This window comes from Lepeophtheirus salmonis, chromosome 9, assembly GCF_016086655.4.
Source record: "Lepeophtheirus salmonis chromosome 9, UVic_Lsal_1.4, whole genome shotgun sequence".
In the NCBI taxonomy this organism is placed as follows: domain Eukaryota; kingdom Metazoa; phylum Arthropoda; class Copepoda; order Siphonostomatoida; family Caligidae; genus Lepeophtheirus; species Lepeophtheirus salmonis.
This window is the reverse complement of record NC_052139.2, coordinates 12,521,064-12,542,267: the sequence shown is the minus strand read 5'-3', so window position 1 is coordinate 12,542,267 and position 21,204 is coordinate 12,521,064. Positions and strand designations below refer to the sequence as shown.

The window sequence follows — 21,204 nt, the reverse complement described above, 5'->3', positions numbered from 1 at the left end:
TACATGACAATGGGACTCGACGATTTCCATTATTTTTATCACATTTTTGACAATTGACCCTTCAGAGTGTGATACATCTTTGACATTGAAATTACCGGAATGGAATTGACGAAACCAAAACTGTGTATGATTGTCTCGTACAGTATAACAATCATAAACACTCTTCACATTTTCAACCGTCTAGATTGCCTTTATCGAAGAAAAGAATGTAAAATATGGTGTATTTTCTCTTTGCTGGTGTCCATCTTTAACGTGCACTCAAACAATACTGAGGGAAACAATCTCAAAACTCTCTATTATTTTTTTTTAGATAAAATCTCATGTTTCTAACGACATCTATCATAAACTGTTCACACTTTGGCAACGTGAGATACCCTTTACTAAATCATCTATTGGAAAACTAATAGATTTATTTGTACACCAATTATTGTTTTATTGAACAAAAATTATGAAACGGAGAAATGCCTAGGGGATTTCTTTACATGATAATATATAAACAGTAGCGTGACAATAAAATCATTTTTTTTGGAAAAGTAAATGGCTTAGGTTAATCAATGGTTCCTTAATGTACAAAAACATTTAAGAAACGTTTCAACAGTTTTGCAACATACCAGTAGTTGCATAAATACGCGGACTATTTGTGGCAAATAATTAAATGTGTAATAAAATTCGTATGACGTATTTTTAATTGAGAATTATATAATAGGGAAGTTAATCTGGTATAAAATTTAATGTAAATACTAAATATAACCCCCATCAGCTGCTATGACACCCTCCAAGCGCCCGCGGAAGTCCTTGCACATATTGATGATGTAATGGTCTTCCATGGCTGCCCATTGCTCATTGACGCCGACCTTCAATGAGTCCAAATTCGAGTGGCGGGTAGCACAGGCCTTCTTCTCAATTTGCCACCACACACTGTAGTCAAGGGGATTCAAATCAGGTGATTGAGGTGGCCAAATGTTTTTGTTCCAGAATGACATGTTGGCAGCGAGCCAATCCTGAGTCATTCCAGAGGTATGGGCAGGTCTTTCAGATCTTTGATCTCCTTGACAAGCTTCTGGACGTTGAACACAGTAGTCCTGGATAGTCCAGTGTCCTTGATTATCTCCTGGACAGACCTACCGGCGCGGAGGAGAGTGGTAAACATATGATGTTTGGCCTCATCATTCATGGTAAACGACTTTGTTTGATGCGAGTAAGAGAAACAAAAACAAAGCCAAAAGATTTACCGAGTTACTTGTGCTGAAATTTTTTATTTCTGGTCACGGAACCTCGAGATATAAGCGTTTAAAAATTAGTCCGCGTATTTATGCAACAACCGGTATTTAGAGGTAGCTCTACGGCATTAATATCAATATGGCATTAAACTAATTAATATGGTCAATTTACATTAAAAGGTACCTAAGGCCATGGTTATTAAAAATTTAATTTTTTTCGATGAATTTAATGTGATTTAAACGTAATTGCAAATTTTCATGTTTATTAGTTCAATAGTTGGTTTCCAATAAGCTAAAGAAATAAAGGAAGGGTCATGAGCTAAATTTCAATCAACTTCAATTGACGTTATTTCGAACATATAAATATTATTTTTGTTGAAATAATTATAAAATATATATTTATTGGAAACTTAGTCAGTTCAATTTATTGTTTTTACAAAAAAGCTTTAATTTGAAGTATATGGACAGTATTAAAGAAAATACTCAGTTTTTTCTTTTAAAATGTAAATTTTCAAAACTATGGTGCCATTGAGCTACTTCTAAATATTTTTCAAAACTGTTGAAACTTTTCTTAAATGTTTTTTGTACAATTTAGGAGCCATTTTCAGCCTATGCCATTTACTTTTCCAAAAAAAAGAAAAAGATTTTATGGTCACCTTATAAAAACAGTAGATATGGTACTTGGTCCACGACCGATTAAGATTAATATTTCTGTCTGCATCCCAATCTTAGACCGTAGACCAAAGTTTAATCGTTTTCAAATCGTGGACCGATTTTTTTCTGTTTCAATCTATATGTGTACACATATTTTCTCCCCTATTCTGATCTACGTATTATTTGTACAAATAAAATTTATGCAACACTTCATATGACTTTATTGTTGGACGATATTCTTATTTAAAAATACACGCGAGGTCATCAAAAATTCATCCAAATAATCGGTCCAAAACGTTTCTTTTGTAAGACGGATACAGCTGGATTTTTTCTTTGGAACTGATCTAAATCGAATTTTACTTTTAGACCAGTCCAGACAGAATTTCTTTAAGGGAACAATTAGTTCGGTCCACTAAAAATCATAAGGCTCTGAGATCGGGTTATATTTTTTATACCGAAACCCAATATTAATATATTGGATGTTTATTGCTGTCTTATATTTTCCTGAGAAAAGAATGATCTTTTTTACAGATTCTTTACATAATATCTGTCAATCATTCTACAAAATGGAGGGGAAAGGCATACCTCAATCACCACATTCCTTTATTTAAATATTTTTGTTTTACGATTAAAACCAACTTCCGAAATACTCGTAACGTAAGACAAACTAAATTACTAACCATGTATTACATTTTTAAGATATGTTGTACGATACATACAATTGTTGAAAATAATAAAAACTGCCAGTATGCTAAGAATAAATTCCAAAAATAGATGTGGTCACCCAGACAAAATTGAAAAATGTTTTGGAGAAGAAAAGCATAGTTTATTCTATACCCAAAAACTCTTTTTTTCAGCTCAATGAGAATATATATAGGGTTGAGCTATTAATCAAAAAGTACTGGCGTCTAAAAAAAAACAAATACATGTTTTTGGCAGCAAAATGTGGTCTCTCAAAGCCTCCTGGCATTCATTACCAATGGTAGAAAGTTGTGTCGGATCCTTGTGTATGAAGATAAACACAAGTCACCCTTCACATATCTCTTGATGGTCTTAGAAGACACAAAGAAGTTGTTGGTGATACGATTTATGGATTTGGTGGGTTCTACTTCTCCAAACTGGATAGGACCTCCGGAACCCTGTTTAAATTATCCCCATCCACTACCTGCTTTCCTGGAGAGGTCTTTTCCATCATTCTTTATCAACCGGCCTCATGGAGCACTTCACAATATTCATAATCCTTGCCACCTCAACTTCAGGATCTAGGATAAGTGAGATGCGCAGCCTTTTGGCTTCTTGCTCACTTACGATGACGAGATGACAAAATGTTTATAATCATTTCTTTATAGACAAAAGATAGTGTTTCCAGAATGTCAAAAAATAATCACTAAACCTTCTTATATTAATGAAAAAATTAACATGAATGAACAGTCTACGTTTTTCAAAAACGTTATGGACAGGATAAAAAATCAGTGAAAATTGCACTTTTTTTTTGTTTTTTTCAGATCTAAAAAATTGAATTTTAAATGGAATACTGGATTCATGGATCAAATAATTTTTTTTAAAAATTTGTCTGGAAATTTGAATGCAGATACATTTGACTCATTAAAATTAATGCTTAAGTGATGTTTTACCTTTTCCAATTTTTCAATTATTTTTTTTTATCAAACGTCATTTTCAATTTGTAATAGAAAATACCACAAATTTATACATTTTTTGTACATAAAATTTTCAACTCTAAATGCACAATCGAATATTTTCAATTTCCAAAATTAGTTATTTTTTTGCAATATCATCAAAAATGAACCAGTTATCGAGGGTTATTTTTAGAGGACAGTATTCTCGATAACTTTTTTGTTTTTTGTAAGTACAAAAGAAATATTGTTAGGTTTTTGATTCCTCTTTACCATTCCACTAAATAATTTTACAACTTTTTTGCGCAAGATGAGTACAAAACAGTTTTTTTCAATTTTCTTTGAGAATTTCGATTTCAATTTGACAAAATTGACGAATGGACTCCCCAAATTTTTTATGAATGTATGTTAGTATATAATTTGAAGTTTATCAAATATTTTTTTTTTTGTAAGTTCATAATAATACATTTCATATTTTATAAAAAGGCTATATTATCGCCCACACGTTCACCCACACCAAAGGGATCTAAACATTAAAAGATGTGCCATTGAGCATTGTCAATGTTATTTTCCGCTCCCTCCTTGGCCCGAGGTAGCCTTTTGTTATAGTAAAAAGAAATCCATTATTTTTAGTGGATTTTTTCCCACCATAAACGGTTTATCTCCTTAACTATTTAACTCCTTATCTAAATAGTACTTACATAATAGTCGGATTCGACGATTTTCATTATTGTATCCACATTATCGAGAATTGGCCTTCAAAGCGTTTTACATATTTGACATCAAAAGTACCGAAGCGAAGTTACAAAACTGAAATTGCACATAATTTGCTGTTACAGTATCAGCAGCATAAACACTACTCACATTTTCAACTACCAGGCTTGCATTTTTGTCTTTATCGAAGAAAAAATGAAAAATACTCCGTATTTTTTTTCTTAACTGGGGACCCTCTTTGATGGGTACTCAAACAATACTGAGACACAAAACTCTCCCATAATATTTTTAAAATCAAAATCATATCGTTCTTTTCACAACACCTATAACTATTTAAATATTAAAATTCTTGGAAACCAAAAATTGAAGAGTTCGACAATTTATTTATTTTTTTGCTTATGTTAGCTGAAAAAGTATACTAATGCAGTCCTATCCTGAGCATATTTATGATTGAACGGCTAATTGAATAGGCCAATCAAATGAATAATATTTTCAAAGAGTTGTATATTTCATATCTAATATATAAATGAAGAATTTGCATAAAACGTTTGATAAATTTATTTGGAAACAATATAATCAAAATATCAATAAATATGCGACTAGTCAATATAAAAAGAATATTATTTTGTTTAGTTCTATGGTGGGGCAGCAAACTGCACTTAAACCGAGAAAAATTTATTATCACAATTAAAGAATGCGAAATTGATAAATTGTATTTAAATGACATATCCGGGCCAAATAAAACTGCATGAATCAAAGGAAAATTCTAAACTATGCAAACATTTACGGAACCGACTGAAATATAAATATATATATATTTGTTTGGGGGTGGGGCGTGGGGAGGGGGCTTAGCTTTTTGATTTTTTTTGGAAAAAACATCCAATAACAATTTTAAATTTCAAAAATTTCAAATTTCAATAATCCAAACTATTCTCAAAAAACAGATATTTTGGGGGAAAAAGTTCATAAGTCCACAATTGTTGACAAAAGATTCAATTTTTTGAAAAAAAAATTCAAAAATTAAATTTGAAATATTAAATTTTTAGGAAATTTAATTTCACAAGTTCATAGCTATTCACAAAATATTAAAATTTTTTCAGATTTCATTTCAAAAGCTCATAGCTATTCACAAAATATTAAAATTTTTGGAAATAAAATTGATAAATTAAATTTTTTGGAAAAAAAAATTGATAAATTAAATTAAATTTGAAATATTGATTTTTTTGAAAAAAAAATTCAAAAATTAAATTTTTTAGTCAAAAAGCATGAATTAAGCAAAATATTGGCTTGAATGATTTAAGCCATAAATTTAATATTTATCCTTATTTTGGTTTTTATTCAAAATTGGTCTTGTTCAATTTAATACAAAATAACGTCACATCACATTCACACAACTTATCATTTGTATTGTTTTTCAAAATTTGTTGGGCCAATGACTTCCGTTCCAAGACTATGCATATAATATATGCATCAAGTACCAATTATAGTCTAATGTTTGGTCTATCTTCTACATACAGATACATATCTATAATTTATAATAAATCCTACGTAGTATTAAAATAATTTATGTGTGCGTCTAATGCAAATCCTGCTTGGGGGAAAAAATATGATATTTCAAAAACGTAGACAGATACAGACTTTAAATATAAAATAAAAGTGGTTCATAATTCTGAGTTACGTATGAAAGGATACGTTTCATTCTGAGCATACCAGATTCCTGGGCTCTGAAGGTAAAGTTTTTTTTTCCGCTAATAAGTTTTTTTTTTCATTTAACAAGATTTCACAAAGTTTTCTAAGGTATAGATTGTGCGTTCAAAAATACTGCAAACAAATAATTGCGCTAAAGGAAAAAGGTAGAATGTATATTAAATACGATAAAAATAGGGAAGAAAGTAAGAAGCGAATTAGTTTTAGTATGTATCTTCATGATGGTCTTGAATAATAATAGTTATTATTCCAAGAATCACCCTTACTTCTGGTGGCGATGAGTTTCTATGTTCACTTATAAGAAAACAGTTTCCAACGAAGTCAGCAATGGCAATAAATAACCCACAGGATCAAAATATTTGAAAAAATTGCTTTATTTTTACAAAAAACCAGTATTTTCAGATGGTCAATTATATGTTGCATTTTCAAGAGTGTCAAAAGAGGATATAGTTAAATCAAATTGGCAAAAGACAACAACAAATGTTGTATAGAAGGAGGTTTTACAGTAAAAATTTACCTATTAATTATTTATGGTAGATCGATTTAACTTAGAATTTTAAAATAAACAAGCACACTATAAATAAAATCTCTAAGATAGCGTGTTCGTACTAGTTTAGAATGATAATAATTCTTTATATTTAGTAGACGATAAATGTGGCTCGTCAATAAAAAAGTGAGCAAAAATTACTCTAATCAAAATTAAGTGTGGATACCATTTTTTAAAACCTATTCTTCTTAATACTCCTTTTGGGTGGCTCTTCTTGTGATCTTGGTCTAGACTCCTTTTATCTAGACCTCTTCTTTTAGTTAATAGAAATCGTTCTTGGATATAAGTATAAAATTCATGGCATTAGAGGAACTCCAAAGAACATAGGAGACCACTCCAACAACCCAAATTGGTACCCACATCCAAAAAACAAAGAAAACAATGACATAAAATGAAATGGAATAATTTGACATACAACAAGTGAGGTAAAAGAGTCAGAGCAATTCCCAAGGTCCAAAAGCAAGCTTCCAAAGAACCCCGAGGACAAAAATAACCAAGGAGGCAAAAACTCTACCATTGGAGGTAAGAATTGAAAGCAAAAATGGGAAAAAAGAAACATAAGTGATCAAATACTCTGCGAACCAATATAATACCAATATAATACTCTTTGCATCAACGGCACTGTAGAAATTGTAAGATCAGAAATGACAAAATAGGCCTTTGAAGATCTACAATCTGTAGACTTCACTTTTTTTTTTTTAAATGTTCCTTTAATTGGGTTGATGGAGTTGCACTGATTAAGTATAAGTAAACATTATAATATTACATTTACTCCATCTAACCTAGGAATCTTTTGGTGAAATCCATAAACATAAAGTATAACTCTTTCGCTAGGAATCACCGGGGCATGAAAGTACACACATCAAGTTCAAGAGAATAACTCTCGAGGGTGCTGTCCAGTGTCCATGAGCTATGGCGATTCCATTCACTTTCAGAATGGTCTCCCTTTGGAAAAGTACGTTTTCGAGACCCAAGGAATGCACCAATTATCCAGGAAGAACAAGAAGAGGAAATGAAAGAAGAAGAAGCTAACAAAGATCCCAACCAAGAACCACATGATGATAACGTGGATCAACACCAAGAAAAGAATGACTTAAATGATTATGTTAATACTGACGCCAATACGGATGAAAATCATAAGGTCGAAGATGATAAAATTGACGCCAACAATTGTGCTAACAATGAAGATGTTGATTATGTCTGTTGTGTCTTGACGAGTTTGATAGATACAAACTATTTATAACCAGGGATCCATGAACGATCGAAGAGAAAGATACGTATATACGTTAAACGACTTTTAAGGAACACATATATTATGAGTAAATACATATTATATACTACTACAATAACAATAATAAAAGGGGACAGGCTATTTATACTCTTAAGATCAAACATTGTACTTTAAATATATATATATTTATCAAATAAATTAAATAGTAATAAGGACAATAAGAAGAGGGGAGAAGAAAATCAAGAGTATATACACTACAATGCCAATGGATCCCTAAAAAGACCAAGAAATAAACTAGTATAATCTGGAATGGGGTAAAAGACTCAAAGAAGCGATAAAAAGACTCTCAACAAAGGTGACTGAACTGGAAAATACTGTAAACATACAAAAAAGGGCAAGTTATTTGCCAGAGTTGACAATGTCGTCTTCAGTCAACCAAAACAATCAAAGAAATCATAATGATAAATATTTCAATACCTAACTAGTAATCAGGATCTACTGTAGTAGCACAAATACTGCAATTTGTGGTCGTGTTCAAGGTTAATAGATATACAAGGTATACCATAACGCGTGTACGACTGATGCTTGACTTCTACTACGCTTTTAATATTGCCCTCATAGTAGATGAGTGGTTGCATGTTTTATCAGAATCTGTTTCTCTTGCCCAGCAGTCAGTGCGATGCATTAAATTGAAAATTCTAGCAATAGTGACGTCATAGACTAAGAGTGGTTGCTTGTTTTGTCAAAATCTGCCTGTGTTGCTCAACAGTCGGTACAATACATCAGATTAAAACTTCTAGCATGCCTGATTACATGATGGTCTAACCTTGTAGTTCTATTAATCTTGGTCGTGTTCTTTGCCTTACTATTTCTTATATTCTTCTCACAATCAATTTTAACTATCTAACCCATTGGCTGTATCGAAAATTGCACTTAAAATAACCTCAATGGATAGTCATAATTAAAAATAAGAAATTGATTGATTTTATTTGAAAGGTCGGAGTCTCCCAAAATCCATTGAAGATAATTAATATTCTTGGGTATTTTAAACTGGATATTTGATAGCCATCGGGGGCGGAATGTATTTGAAAGTGGGGGGGAATCAATTTTGGTATACATATAAAGGTGACGTCATAAAGGTTTTATTTGGGGGTAGGGATACTTTTTTTTTTACAATTTCCACAGGATATTTTTTATAATTAAGACTAAGACTAAAGTTATAAGCTATGCTTCCTCGATTATGTACATGAAAATATGTAACGCAAAAGAAATGTAGGGATCCTGAAGCAAAAACAAAGAGTGAATAAATTGGTCATATGTATCTTGAATCATTTGTATGTGTCTAAATCTCAAAATTATTGTATTTATTAATCTTATTCATTATTGGGGACGGGGGATGTTATTTTTATTGCACTAAAACTTTTTCTATTGGAGTCGCTAAAACATTCATTTACATAATTAAAAAAGATGGTGTCTTTGTGAATAAAATATTGGTTTTCATTGGCTCATATAATATGTTAGTAAGTTATACATGTTGTTTTATGTACTTGTTCTAAGAACAAAATTTCATGAATATTGTTATTTGGCTTGTCTCCAAATGATGTCAAATATATTATTTGAAAAGGTTGCCTGTAAGCAAATAAGAGATTTTGTGATTTCAATTTTTGTGCATCATCCTTCACGGTATTACTACGCAAATACAAAAATATACTGTGACTTTGTTGTCAGCTCTCGATTTTTCTATATTTTTCTCCTAATTAATGCTCTGTACGTTTATTGGTTGAATTTTGTTTTAAATTTTTTATAGGTAAACACAATTCCCAAGAATTATTTAATAATAATTCTTAGTTCGGAAGAATTACCTAATTACCAACAACATTATGGCTATTTTTTCCGAAAAAAAGTTGCTTAACATAATAATATTACCCACTTACCCTTTATGTGAAATCCTATCTACATTCCTATCTATTAAAAGGAAACGAGTAATTCATATATGTGATGTGTGAACATAAAAATAATTTTAAGCAAAAATCAAAAAAAAAAAGAAAAAATCCAAATTTCATCTTATTACATCATATACGAGGATTGTTAGAAAAGTCCGTCCAAAGTCCAAAAGATGAGACTACTGGCGCGTATTGAGGTTATTTTTTGTTAGTCACATCTCTTGGAAGAATACACACCAGCTTTAAGCAAGATCAGTCTATTTATTCCTGTTTGGCATTCATTTAAATCAAAGAATCGGCCGGAGATATTATGGTGATTCTCTTTTGGATTCGCAATGAATAATCCTCATTCGACTATTTGGAAAAGGGTAAACCTATTGCAGGTAAATATCATTCATCGTTATTGGACCATTTGAAAACCAAGCTGCAAGAAAAACGCACAAGATTAGCCCAGAAAAATACCTTTTCTATCACGACAATGCACCAGCTCACACCTCAGTAGTTGTGGTCGCAAAATATATGGAAATGGGGTTCCCACTCGAGATGCCCACAGCACGTACAATCTCACCCATCTTCACTCTTCTGTCATCTGTCAGCATCGCATTGTTACCTTTATTGTATCACTCAACATTTCCTCCAAAAAGAAACCAAAAAAGGGCCCAAATCATTTGGTAGTTAGCCAAATAAGTATTCAGACCAACTACTATATATCTCTTATGTCCTTTCTATCATCTTCAAATTATTTCTTCACCATTTTTAAAATGAGTTACATATATATATTTCGTAATATTATAATCTACTTGGTATTTTATTCCATACTGTATCATAATATTGCGTAGTGATATAATATATAAGTGTGTATTTCTAAATGATAGCCAAAATTTATTCGTATCAAATATAAAATGGCCAATATATATATTAAATAAACGATGAGGGATCAACCAGAAATTGTACTCCTATTCTTTTGAAAACGGAACATAATTATAGAATAAGTTATTTCTTAGTTTACTTATCAAAAAGAATACAGTATGAAATAGCCATGTCGTTTAAAACGAGATAAGGGAATCGACAGCTGACAACAAAATACATAGATTATTTTTGTGTTAGGAGGTAACATTCTGCTATCTCTTGGATTTTATCAATAATTTCTGGAGTAGTAACCTCAACAGGGCATCCAGAATGTTCCTCGTCACATGTGCTCATTTGGCCACTCCCGAAATTTTGAAAACACTTATAAACAGTTCTACTGTTTATTAAGCTTCTTTTTAGTCTCTTGAGGTGTTTTGCCTTTCATTAAGTAATGTTTAATCAACACAACGAATGCCAAACAGAAAGACAAAGTTGTTGTGTGTTCTTCCAAGAGATGCTACAATCTAAGTATAACCTCGATACGCGCCACTGCACTAGTGCCGTCCCTTGGACTTTGCAAGTACTTTTCAAACGAACCTTGTATAGTGTAAATATATTATATTCAGCCCAATATTTCAAATTTGTGGTACAAATAAGATAACGTAGAGTCTTAGATTTAAAATACCTTATATTGACCCTGATATGACCCTTTTTCAAATGGCATCAATCCATTTTTTTATTAATATCATATTAGGACGTTTTAAGTACAATTTGTGGCACACCGAAAGGATTGGTAATTTTTTTTTTTTGAAAGAAATTGTCGATAATTTGTTGAAGAATACAAATGTAATTTTAAGAAAAACAATTTTAGCTTTTTTTTTTTTGTGTTGAGGGGCCACATAAATAAATCAAAACTACGATAATATATTTATATAACACCTTCATATTAAATGTACATTATTTTTAAATACGCCTGCATGAACCTGCGAGTGAGTTGAATCTTGCTCTTTGTTTAAAAAAAAAAAAAAATCTTTTAAAAACAAGTTTGGTTGGTCGATGACTACCATAACAAATTATGAATTTATAAAGTTGAATGCGTTTGCCATGGACAGGATTTATTATTTTATTTTTGAACAAAGGCAAATAGAGTATAAAAGAGGTCCAAACCATTTTTATTTTTTTTCATATTATATAATTGAAGTTTTTATAAGTATTTCTCATTTCCCGGGCAACAATTTTTAAATTTGCGGGATCTTCCTAGCAAATAATATATTCCTTTGTTTAATTCTAAGAATAAATTATAAACTTTAAGCTAGTCTCACGTTATATTAATCATCAATTCTCATGCTCTTCATTTTTTCATTAAATTCACAAATTTTACACGAGTTGTTTTTAGAAATAGGACGGGTCGTTTATCCGGATCCAAAATACCCAAGTTTGATATAAGTAAAATTGTACTATGCAAAAAGATCTGTACTCAAATTTTTCCAGATCGTAACGAAGATCCAAGGGATTTTTTGGATCTAAAAAAGTTTGCAGTATTGATTAATCCAAATAAAAAAATAAAAAATATTCTCTCTTTTGAACGTAGCATCTCTATTTCTCTGGATTAGGGCTTGGAGCGAGACCTATATAAACCATTGCATCGGGCACATTGTTACCTTTATTATATCACTCAACCTTTCCTTCGAAAAAGAACCAGAAAAAAGGGGCCAAAATCATTTGGTAGTTCTTCCCAACTATGGATTATTATTCTATAGTTGCTGAGAATACGTAAAAACATAAAAGAAGATTAATCTAATTCAACCAATCAATGTTCAGAAAATTGATAAGGAAACAAAAGAAGAAAATTCAACAACTGACAACAAAATATACTGTATATTTTTATGTTAGCGAGGTAACATCAAGAAGGATTTATAATTTAAAGTAACAAAACTTCTTATTTGCTTAGGGGAAACATTCAATAAAATGATCTTGATAATTGACATGATGTGGAGGCAATCACTAGATTAATCGTAAATGTTACAATATAATAGTAGTGATCAAATAGAATTTGTATAAGAAATCTAATCCCTTCAATTATGGATTGATGAATGCAAAACTTCAATACAAGCTCTGATACTAAATAAGTAGTTAATTTTGTCTGCATAAAGACACTATTAGTGATCTAAAATTTTGATTACGTTTTTACCTTTATTTTTTCATCTAACTTTTCTTTAAAAATAAAAAGATAAAGAACCCCAAATCATCTGGAAGTTAGACAAATAAGTCAATCATACCGAAATACTATTAATCTCTTTACTACTCTCAGACTTTCATTTTTATATTATTTCTCCACAATTCGATACTTTAAAATAATATTGTTTGGTAATATATTTTTAAAAGTGTAGCTATATATTTATATACATTCTTCATATATAATCAAATGGCATATATATATAAATATACAACGTTACGGGAGATCAACAAGAAATTTTATTCCTGTCCTTTAGGAAAGGAGCATAAGTATAGTATTCTTACAAACATCTGCCAAATAAAGTCATAGGGTACTTTTGTATTGGCGAGGTAGCACCGTCAGATAGCTCCTTCAGAAAATATATCTCTATGAGCGAATGTATATGAATAAAAACATATTTAGCATAATCATCCATAAATTGCTTACTCATATTTGATTGCTTTGTTTTTATTAATTCATTTCTTTAATGCTACAATACAGTGATTTTTAAACAGTTTACTGTGCATATCACATCTGTTCTTAAGAAAAAGTTTTTATAACATAATTTAAGAATCAATGGGTGTATAGAGCAGTTGTTCCCAAAAATTGGTCGTGACCAGAAAGGTGGTCCTTAAAATCACTGATTAACTTTGACTCTTCTCACCCTTACATTTTGTTTTCCATCATTTTAAACTTCCCTATGCAAAATATTTTTCGAGTTAATTAATTTTTAATGGTGGGTGGCTCTTGCTTCTTAATGTTTTTCCGAAAAACTAAAAAAAGTTAGTAGGAAGAATATTCAAAATCTTCAATTTTTCTAATAATATCAATTTACTATACCAACTTTGTCTGTAAGCATAAATAGATTTTATAGCAATTTAGTAGTTTTTGTAGTTCCACGATCCAATCTTTATTATTGGGATATGAGCGTTGTTTACTTAAATTTGTTTGTAAACAAAGCACCACTTTGACTTCCATCACGCTTTTTAATAGTGACGTCAAACAGTATAATATACTGTTATTGTTAATCCTAAAATTTCTAGTATTATATGCTGTGAATAAAGCATACTTATACTCCATGACTAAATCTAATTATTGCTTCCTTCGATCTAAAAGGATATTTCATTAAGAAAATTAGGATATTTCATTATTTGATGATGAGATACAAAAATGAAAACATCTTTTCTTTTATGAAAGATCTTGCTAATAAGTGTGAACAATGTAAAACTTATTCAACTTAATTGTCATTTAGCGAGTAAAAAATAAATTTATTCACGTATGAAAAAACGTCACCGGGGGCACTGTATATAGTGATTCTTGATTCATATACCAATATACTATAATGAACAAAGGGAGTATAATAAAAAGCGACCACTGTATAAAATGAATGATAGCTCACCGGCGCTTAATTCAACTCAGCGTCAAGTACTTTATATATAAAAAAAAATAAAGAATGTAACTTTAGATTAGATTTAGCAATCATAAATAATTTTTTTCCTCATTTTGTTATTGCTATTTTGATAATCCTGACGATAGAATGTCTAAGGATTGAGTAAGTAGTATTGTTGGGTTTCGATCTGGAAATTCGAGACCGGTCTGAGACCTTTATATTTTTTGTTGGACCGAACTAATTTTGTCCAACAAAAAAGCTCGGTCTGGACCGGTCTCATATAAAATTCGATCAAGTTCGGTCGCAAAAAAATTTGGCTAGACCAATTTTACAGATAAATTGTTTATAACATGACCTCATATGTTTTTTCAAGGACAATGACGTTATACGAAGTTTAAACAGAGATAGCTCGGATTAATTTTGATCCCCCTGTCTCTTATATCTATACAGTATTTGTTCTTGAACTTATCGTGTTCTTTTGAGATTTTTTTGAAAAAAATGAATGACAGTTGATCTAAAAAAAAAAAATTGGTGTCTCATAATAAATGAGACCGAAAAAAAAATCGGCCTACTAGGTGAGACTAAATAAGGAAAATCGAAAAATCGGGGTTGTCTATAAAAATCACTTATGACCGAACTGAAAAAAAAAAAAAAAAAAAAATCGGTGCTGGACCGAGTCTCAACACTAGTAAGTAGCTATTTTAGAAGTTTACGAAAAATGGAAGGAAATACAAAGGATTTATTGGGTTGTTATAGTCTATATCATTAAAAAAATGTTGAATATTCGTCGATCCGTAATAACTTCGGATAATGCCACTAGTACCAAAAAATGATGTTCTAATAGTAACCACATCGGTTTATTTATTATTTCGGCATGAGTCATCAGCAGAAAATAAGCTAAATCCTTTTTAGATAAGAAATTTAGCTGAAATGCTAATAAAATTCGAGACAGGTATTCGTCTAAGATTTGTTTAGAGATTTGTATCCAAAAGTTTGTGTATCTGATATTTACTAGAATACTCTAAAGATAAAAACCAAGCCGGATGTTTTATTTGATCTGTGGCCTGCGAACTTATCAAATTAATCTCATCTACTTGACTACATGAAAAGGTTGCCTCATCTGCTCTAAAAATATTGCTTCTAAAATACTAATGCAATGCCATTTTTCTATCTTCAATCATATCTATTATATTTTACCTAATTAATAAACATCACATATTTTATACAACAGGTTATATTTAATATTGTATTAGAGTTACTCAAGATAGAGTAAACTATTTATTATGTAATTAGACGCTGTATCAAAATATGCAACTATATGATGAATCTAAACTTAGAAATATGAGAGTAAAGCAAAACAGGATCATGAAAATAAGTACACTTTTTAGCAACTAAATTTTTTGAACTACACCATTTTTCAAATATGGATTTATATTACGTCATAATTAAATATAGTTTCAATTTTTTCATACAGTGTGGAATTCCCCAAATACTTAGAGTTATTTGTTTCATTTGTGATTTTTTCCATAAAAATACATTGCATTAAAAAAAAACTCCCGAAAATTTACTTGCCCCCAAAAAATTGGCCATTTCTTCAGAACCCTAAGATCTACAAAACATATTTCATTTTATTTAAACGAGGCCAAATATAGCTTTCCAATGATACTTCATTAGTTAGAATCATACTTCTGATTTGATTTTGTATTATAAACGTTTTCAAAATTCAACTCCATATGGTAAAAACACAATTGATAAAAGACTGCGTTAAATCTAGCTGTTTAAATCTTAATTGCCCTGAATGAAATTAAAAAAAAAAATTTGTTATAAATTATTCAAAAATGAATATTAGGGTGTGTATAGTACATATTTGTATTTTTTGTCGACAGTCTTGAAAAAATTACATCGATAAAATAAAAATTGTCTGTGTGTACTGCAGATGTGACTAAAAAGTCCCACTTACAAAAACTGTTATATTGGTCTTAATCTCAGCTGATAATGTGTTTTAGTGATATAAAGTGATACCTTCATGAACGTGCATGATTGTTTGCAACTACTTTGCGTACCAGGGATTTTGTCCATCCAGTAAAATGAAACGGATGTCAAAGAGAACGGAAATGCACCAATAGCTTAAAACGTTAATAGAAACTTTACTCTACCAGCCTTGTTCTGTTTGTAAGCTCTACTTCTTTACTTATTCTTTATATGTGTTTTTTATATTATGATAACGGGTTGAAAGGGTTAAAAAATAATAGAAAAAAGGATTTCAAACTGAGTACTTCACGTTGAAATCGGAGTTTCCTTGTCTTAGTTACGAGCAGATATGAAAATAAATAAAGTGTGACCTTGTTTCAGCCCTCTCAGCCAATGGCCAAAAAGTCAAGGACATTTGTGAGGCTGAAAACGTGGGTAAGACCCTTGTGTACAAGATGAATAAAATTGTGGAATTACAAGAAGGACTCAGTCCTAAATCTAGATCCAGTACATCGTTCAATAAGTTCCGAGTGTTTTAAACGTATTAAGGGAAAAATACGTTATGGGTCCCATTGTCATCAGGTTCAAGCCCCAAGGGCCAATAATTCTGAAGTTAGTAGCATTGACAGCTTTCCATATCGACTAATTTTCAGCCCCATAGATTCCATAGTCATATCATAGAATTGAATTTTGAATCCTTTCATAATACACAAACAACTTTATCCTGACTTCAATGCCCAACCAGAGGATTGATCCGACTACTGTAGCATAATTTAGAAGATGTATTACAGTTCTTTTAAAAGTAGGAATTGGGCAATTAGGTTACAGCGTTTTCAAAAAATGCTCAATTTTCGTGGGTAGGTACATTTTCCCACTTTTTTCACACGTACTGTATATTTTTCGAAGATTTTTCCCCAAAAATCTTAGCTACTAAAAACTAGTAGTATATATTGTTTTGTTACATTAATCATTTCTTAATATGAATTATCTTGACTTGGATGAGAAGAAATGTTGGTTCCTTTTCTCAAAGCTCATGTAACTAACTCTCATGCAAAAAACTCTATTAAAACTCTATTCATCCGTGACTAAGTGTCAATCAGTAATTCATAAATAGACTATATTCAGTGATATTCTCTCGAAAAATCCTGATCCAAAATGATGGGAGCTCTTCGTTAGCCTCCTGAGTCAGTCCTTAGTCACAAGACAGACAGATTCCGAGGACTTAACTTATTTGATATTATCATCTAAATGAGGATGAGAGGCGTAGTTGAAACTCATATAGGAACTCTTACCAAAGGAACATGAAGACTTAGGTAAGGAGGTAAATAGGTGAATTCCTCTTTGCAAATGAACGATTGAATAGATATTATCCCTACGCTGATGCTATTTTCAAGGAAGAAATAACTCCTCGTTATAAAAGTAATTCATTTTCTACCACCAAAGTCATAGGAGAGGTATTTAAGTATTTATTGAAGTGTACCACATGTTTCACTCTCGCTTTCTTCTTGCAATCTAATAAAAACCCATCTCTAATGATATATATCATGCAACGTGTATGCACGGTGCACTGTATATAGTACTCCTTGATGTAAATCATATAAATATTTTTATATAAAAATGAATAATGTAGTTGTATTCATGAAATATTTGCAGGGGTGTGCGTATAATAAGAGCGCTGTGTCTGTTTGTTTTTATTATTGCTCTGTTATTCATTATTCATATATATATATATGTTAAGATTTGTATAAAATATAAACACTGGTATGTCAAAATGAATTTTGTTTGTTTTATTAGTGATGCTCTTTTAGACGAAACTAATCATAATTAGTGGATGAAAATTCTGTATATAATGGGCATGTCAAAAAAAAAACTAACAATCAAAATGGTAACCCTGACGATTTGAGGAATGTTTTAGAGGGGATCAAGTCAGCTGTGACAAGGGGAAGAGGGGAGAAGGAAATCAACAACGACATGGACAAAAATTACTCTGATGTCGATAAACAACTCTAAGAGTCCAACAAGGACTTACTATTATATAAATCCTCAGCAGGGGCGCACACAGAGGACGACTAGGGGCTTTAGCCCTCCCAAATAAATAGGAAGATTCAAGTAAAAAAAACTAGAAAAAAAAGCTCACTAAAGAAATTATAAGTACAATTAGAAAATACTTAGATAAAAGGAGAAAATTATGTTCATACGACGATAAGCCATTAATTTATCTGGTATATTATTTTAAATCTGAACCCTTGTAATAATAATGAAAAAAACCAAGACGGTGGACCGTGTTCCCTAAAGAGACTCAAAGGAAAGAGGGGACATACGCTTCAATAAAAAAATATCAGATTGAATACTGTTAGGAATAAAATTGTGTACTTGGACTATAAACATATTTCGACTCACGTTATTATTTGGAATATGAATAGATGAAAAGTTCCTAAATGGCTCTTCTGTGGAGAGAATAACGGCTGAGCATTTGCAGGATTAGCCATATCAGAAGTTTAATTTACTGGGTTGTAAAAAGAGGACATTAGGAGCCAGTCTTATTACACTACTAATGCATGTCATTTAATATAATTGGTCTGCAAATAAAGGATCATGAGAGACGTTCCAGGATCACTGAAAACGCCAATAACCCCCACAAATTGAATATGAGTATTGCAAATACCAGCAAGGCGCTACAAATTCGTGTTTGCATCACAATGATTAATGAAACAACCATTTTCTTTAATTATTATGCTAAGGGGCTGAGATATTTAAAAAAGTAATTGCCTATTTGTCTAAAAATAAAAATAGTGTGAAGAAATTGATTGGACTCTGGCGTACGAGATGATACGATAAATTTGATTGTATGGAAAACTTCCTTGATCTATATGAGAGTGTCTTGTCACTACTTGTGTAACTATGGTCATGCCTCGTATATTCTCATTACGATGAAAAGAATAAATCTTTACTAAATGAGTCCTACTACTGGAATTGATAAACTCTCTCCCGTGCTTAGGCAATAGTTTCTTCCATCAGAAACTTTGGAAATTGGGTATCCCTTATATATCTAGTACCTGTAGTGGGTATTGCTATAAAACTACAAAAGAAAGATCCGGATATTTCCTCTGGCTCGTCAAAAATCTATAATAAATTGGAAGGCCTGAGAAAGATGATAAGTGGGATGGACAACATTTTTGGTCCGCGGTATTCAGACATTCTTCAGTTCATTTAGTGAGTTGGAAGAGAAGAATGTGTACCAAGAAGGACTTCATTAAAGAAATATAAGATCAACACTCCTGCTTCAAGCCAAAGGAATAAATCAAAAGGACCATTTTTATTCTATTTTGGATAGTGTTATTTCAGAAATTAGAATCAATTCTCCAAGCCAGCAAATGATGTCAGACTGAGTCTTTTTTCTACTGTTGCCTGACCGTATCACAAAAAGGACCTATACTGATCCTCTAGATCTCATTCAAAAGTTTTGTATCTACAAAGTTTGGAAAATATATAAGGAAAGTAAGGTGGGAAAATTAAAAATTAAGCCAATTAATCTCTTAACATAACAATGTTTCCAGAAAGTTTTTTTGTCTTGTTTTGCATTTATAAGAAACAAAGATATTCGTCAATAAAAATGAAATATTTTAGAAAAAAGTGTATATATATATCACAAATATATATTTTTTTGCATTTTTTACGTAATAAACTGGTTTAAACATAAATTGTTTTATTATTAAAGGGTAGCAAGTAACTTCGACCTATTTCTCATTACAATATATTTCTTTATTAATTTCTTAGCTATATTTTTTTTGGTTTATAAAAGTATATAGAATTATAGAAAATTAGGATTCATCCTCAACGTTGGTTTTGCTATAAATTTCCATAAGTTTAGCTCTTGGATAAGGACATCTTTTATAAATAACTAAGCATTGCTCTAATCCAACACGTTTCCCGATTTGCGCAGCAAGTTCAAATTCAACGGTGGCTTTTGAGATGTCCAAATAATTCGAATTAAAAACACTAGCAATTTGAATTTCCTCAGGACTCATAGCCGTGCGTAAAAGGCTTGAAATCTCACAGACTAATCGTTTTGCACAGTCATTTTGGTCTTCTTGAGAGGAAGATAAAAGGATTTCTTCATATTCATTGATGGCTCGTTTTCCACGAAATAATAATCCTCCATTGCCGTATCCTCCATTACCGAACCCTCTACCGCCAAATCCACCACCGAATCCGCGCCCAAATCCTCCACCACCTCGTCTTCTATTATAACGACCCCCTCCAAATCTTCGTCTTCCAAATCCTCCTCGTCTTCCAAATCCTCCTCTTCTTCCAAATCCTCCTTGTCTTCCAAAGATTGCTTCGGAAAACATGAAGCAACAGCCCAGTAAGGTTAATATCCAAAGAATCCCTTTCATTTCGATTTGCTTTACTTGTAACTTTCTAGAATAATTAATAATTTTTATTTTCTGCACAATGAAAATATAAATAAGAAAGATCTTACCTTGGCGTTGGTATTGAAACAATTGTTGGGCTTGATGGGATTATAACCCATTTTTATAGTAAAAATTTATTTTTATACTAAAGTATTAAAAAAGCCTACGTTTTCTTTTTCCCTTTGACATTTTTCTTCCTCTTGGAAATCCCAAACGTTGATGCAGGAAAAAAATTAATAAAGATTTGAATCTTCTTCCTTTGGAAAGTTTGACATTTTTGTAGCATAATCGTACTCAGAATGTTTTGACGTACGACCATCATTTATGCTGTTTACAGTGACTTGAAAAAACAATTTGTGGAAAAAATGAAAGTATGTCGTGAACATTTTCGTGCGATCATTTTTCACAACTTTTGACGTGGATTATTACAAGAATGGTAAATTGATGAACTTAAATGTTTGTATGGTGCTAAAGCAACAACACAACATCCTATAGCACTGTGAAAAACTGGTTCAATGAATTCAATCGTGGCCAACAGTCACTCAAAGTCGAATTCCGTGAAGGTCGTCCAAAAACAGCCGTTGTGCCGGAGAACATTGTTTCCATACGTGAAGTGATAATGCATGATCGTCAAGTGACATACCGTGAGATAGAAGCATCCTTGGGCATTTCTTCTACCTGCATACATTTGATATTGCATGTACACTTGGACGT

General features: G+C 31.3%; 1 protein-coding gene across 1 annotated transcript; it reads right to left on the bottom strand.

The window, feature by feature from the left end:
* Window positions 1–19,815: 19,815 nt before the first annotated feature.
* LOC121124136 (uncharacterized) lies at window positions 19,816–20,654 on the bottom strand. The gene is made up of 2 exons (XM_040719259.2): window positions 20,559–20,654; window positions 19,816–20,497 (listed from the first exon to the last, which is right to left on the bottom strand). The coding sequence occupies exon 2, from the start codon at window positions 20,470–20,472 to the stop codon at window positions 19,897–19,899; it is 576 nt and encodes a 191-aa protein (XP_040575193.1). The 5' UTR covers window positions 20,473–20,497; window positions 20,559–20,654; the 3' UTR covers window positions 19,816–19,896.
* Window positions 20,655–21,204: the final 550 nt, after the last annotated feature.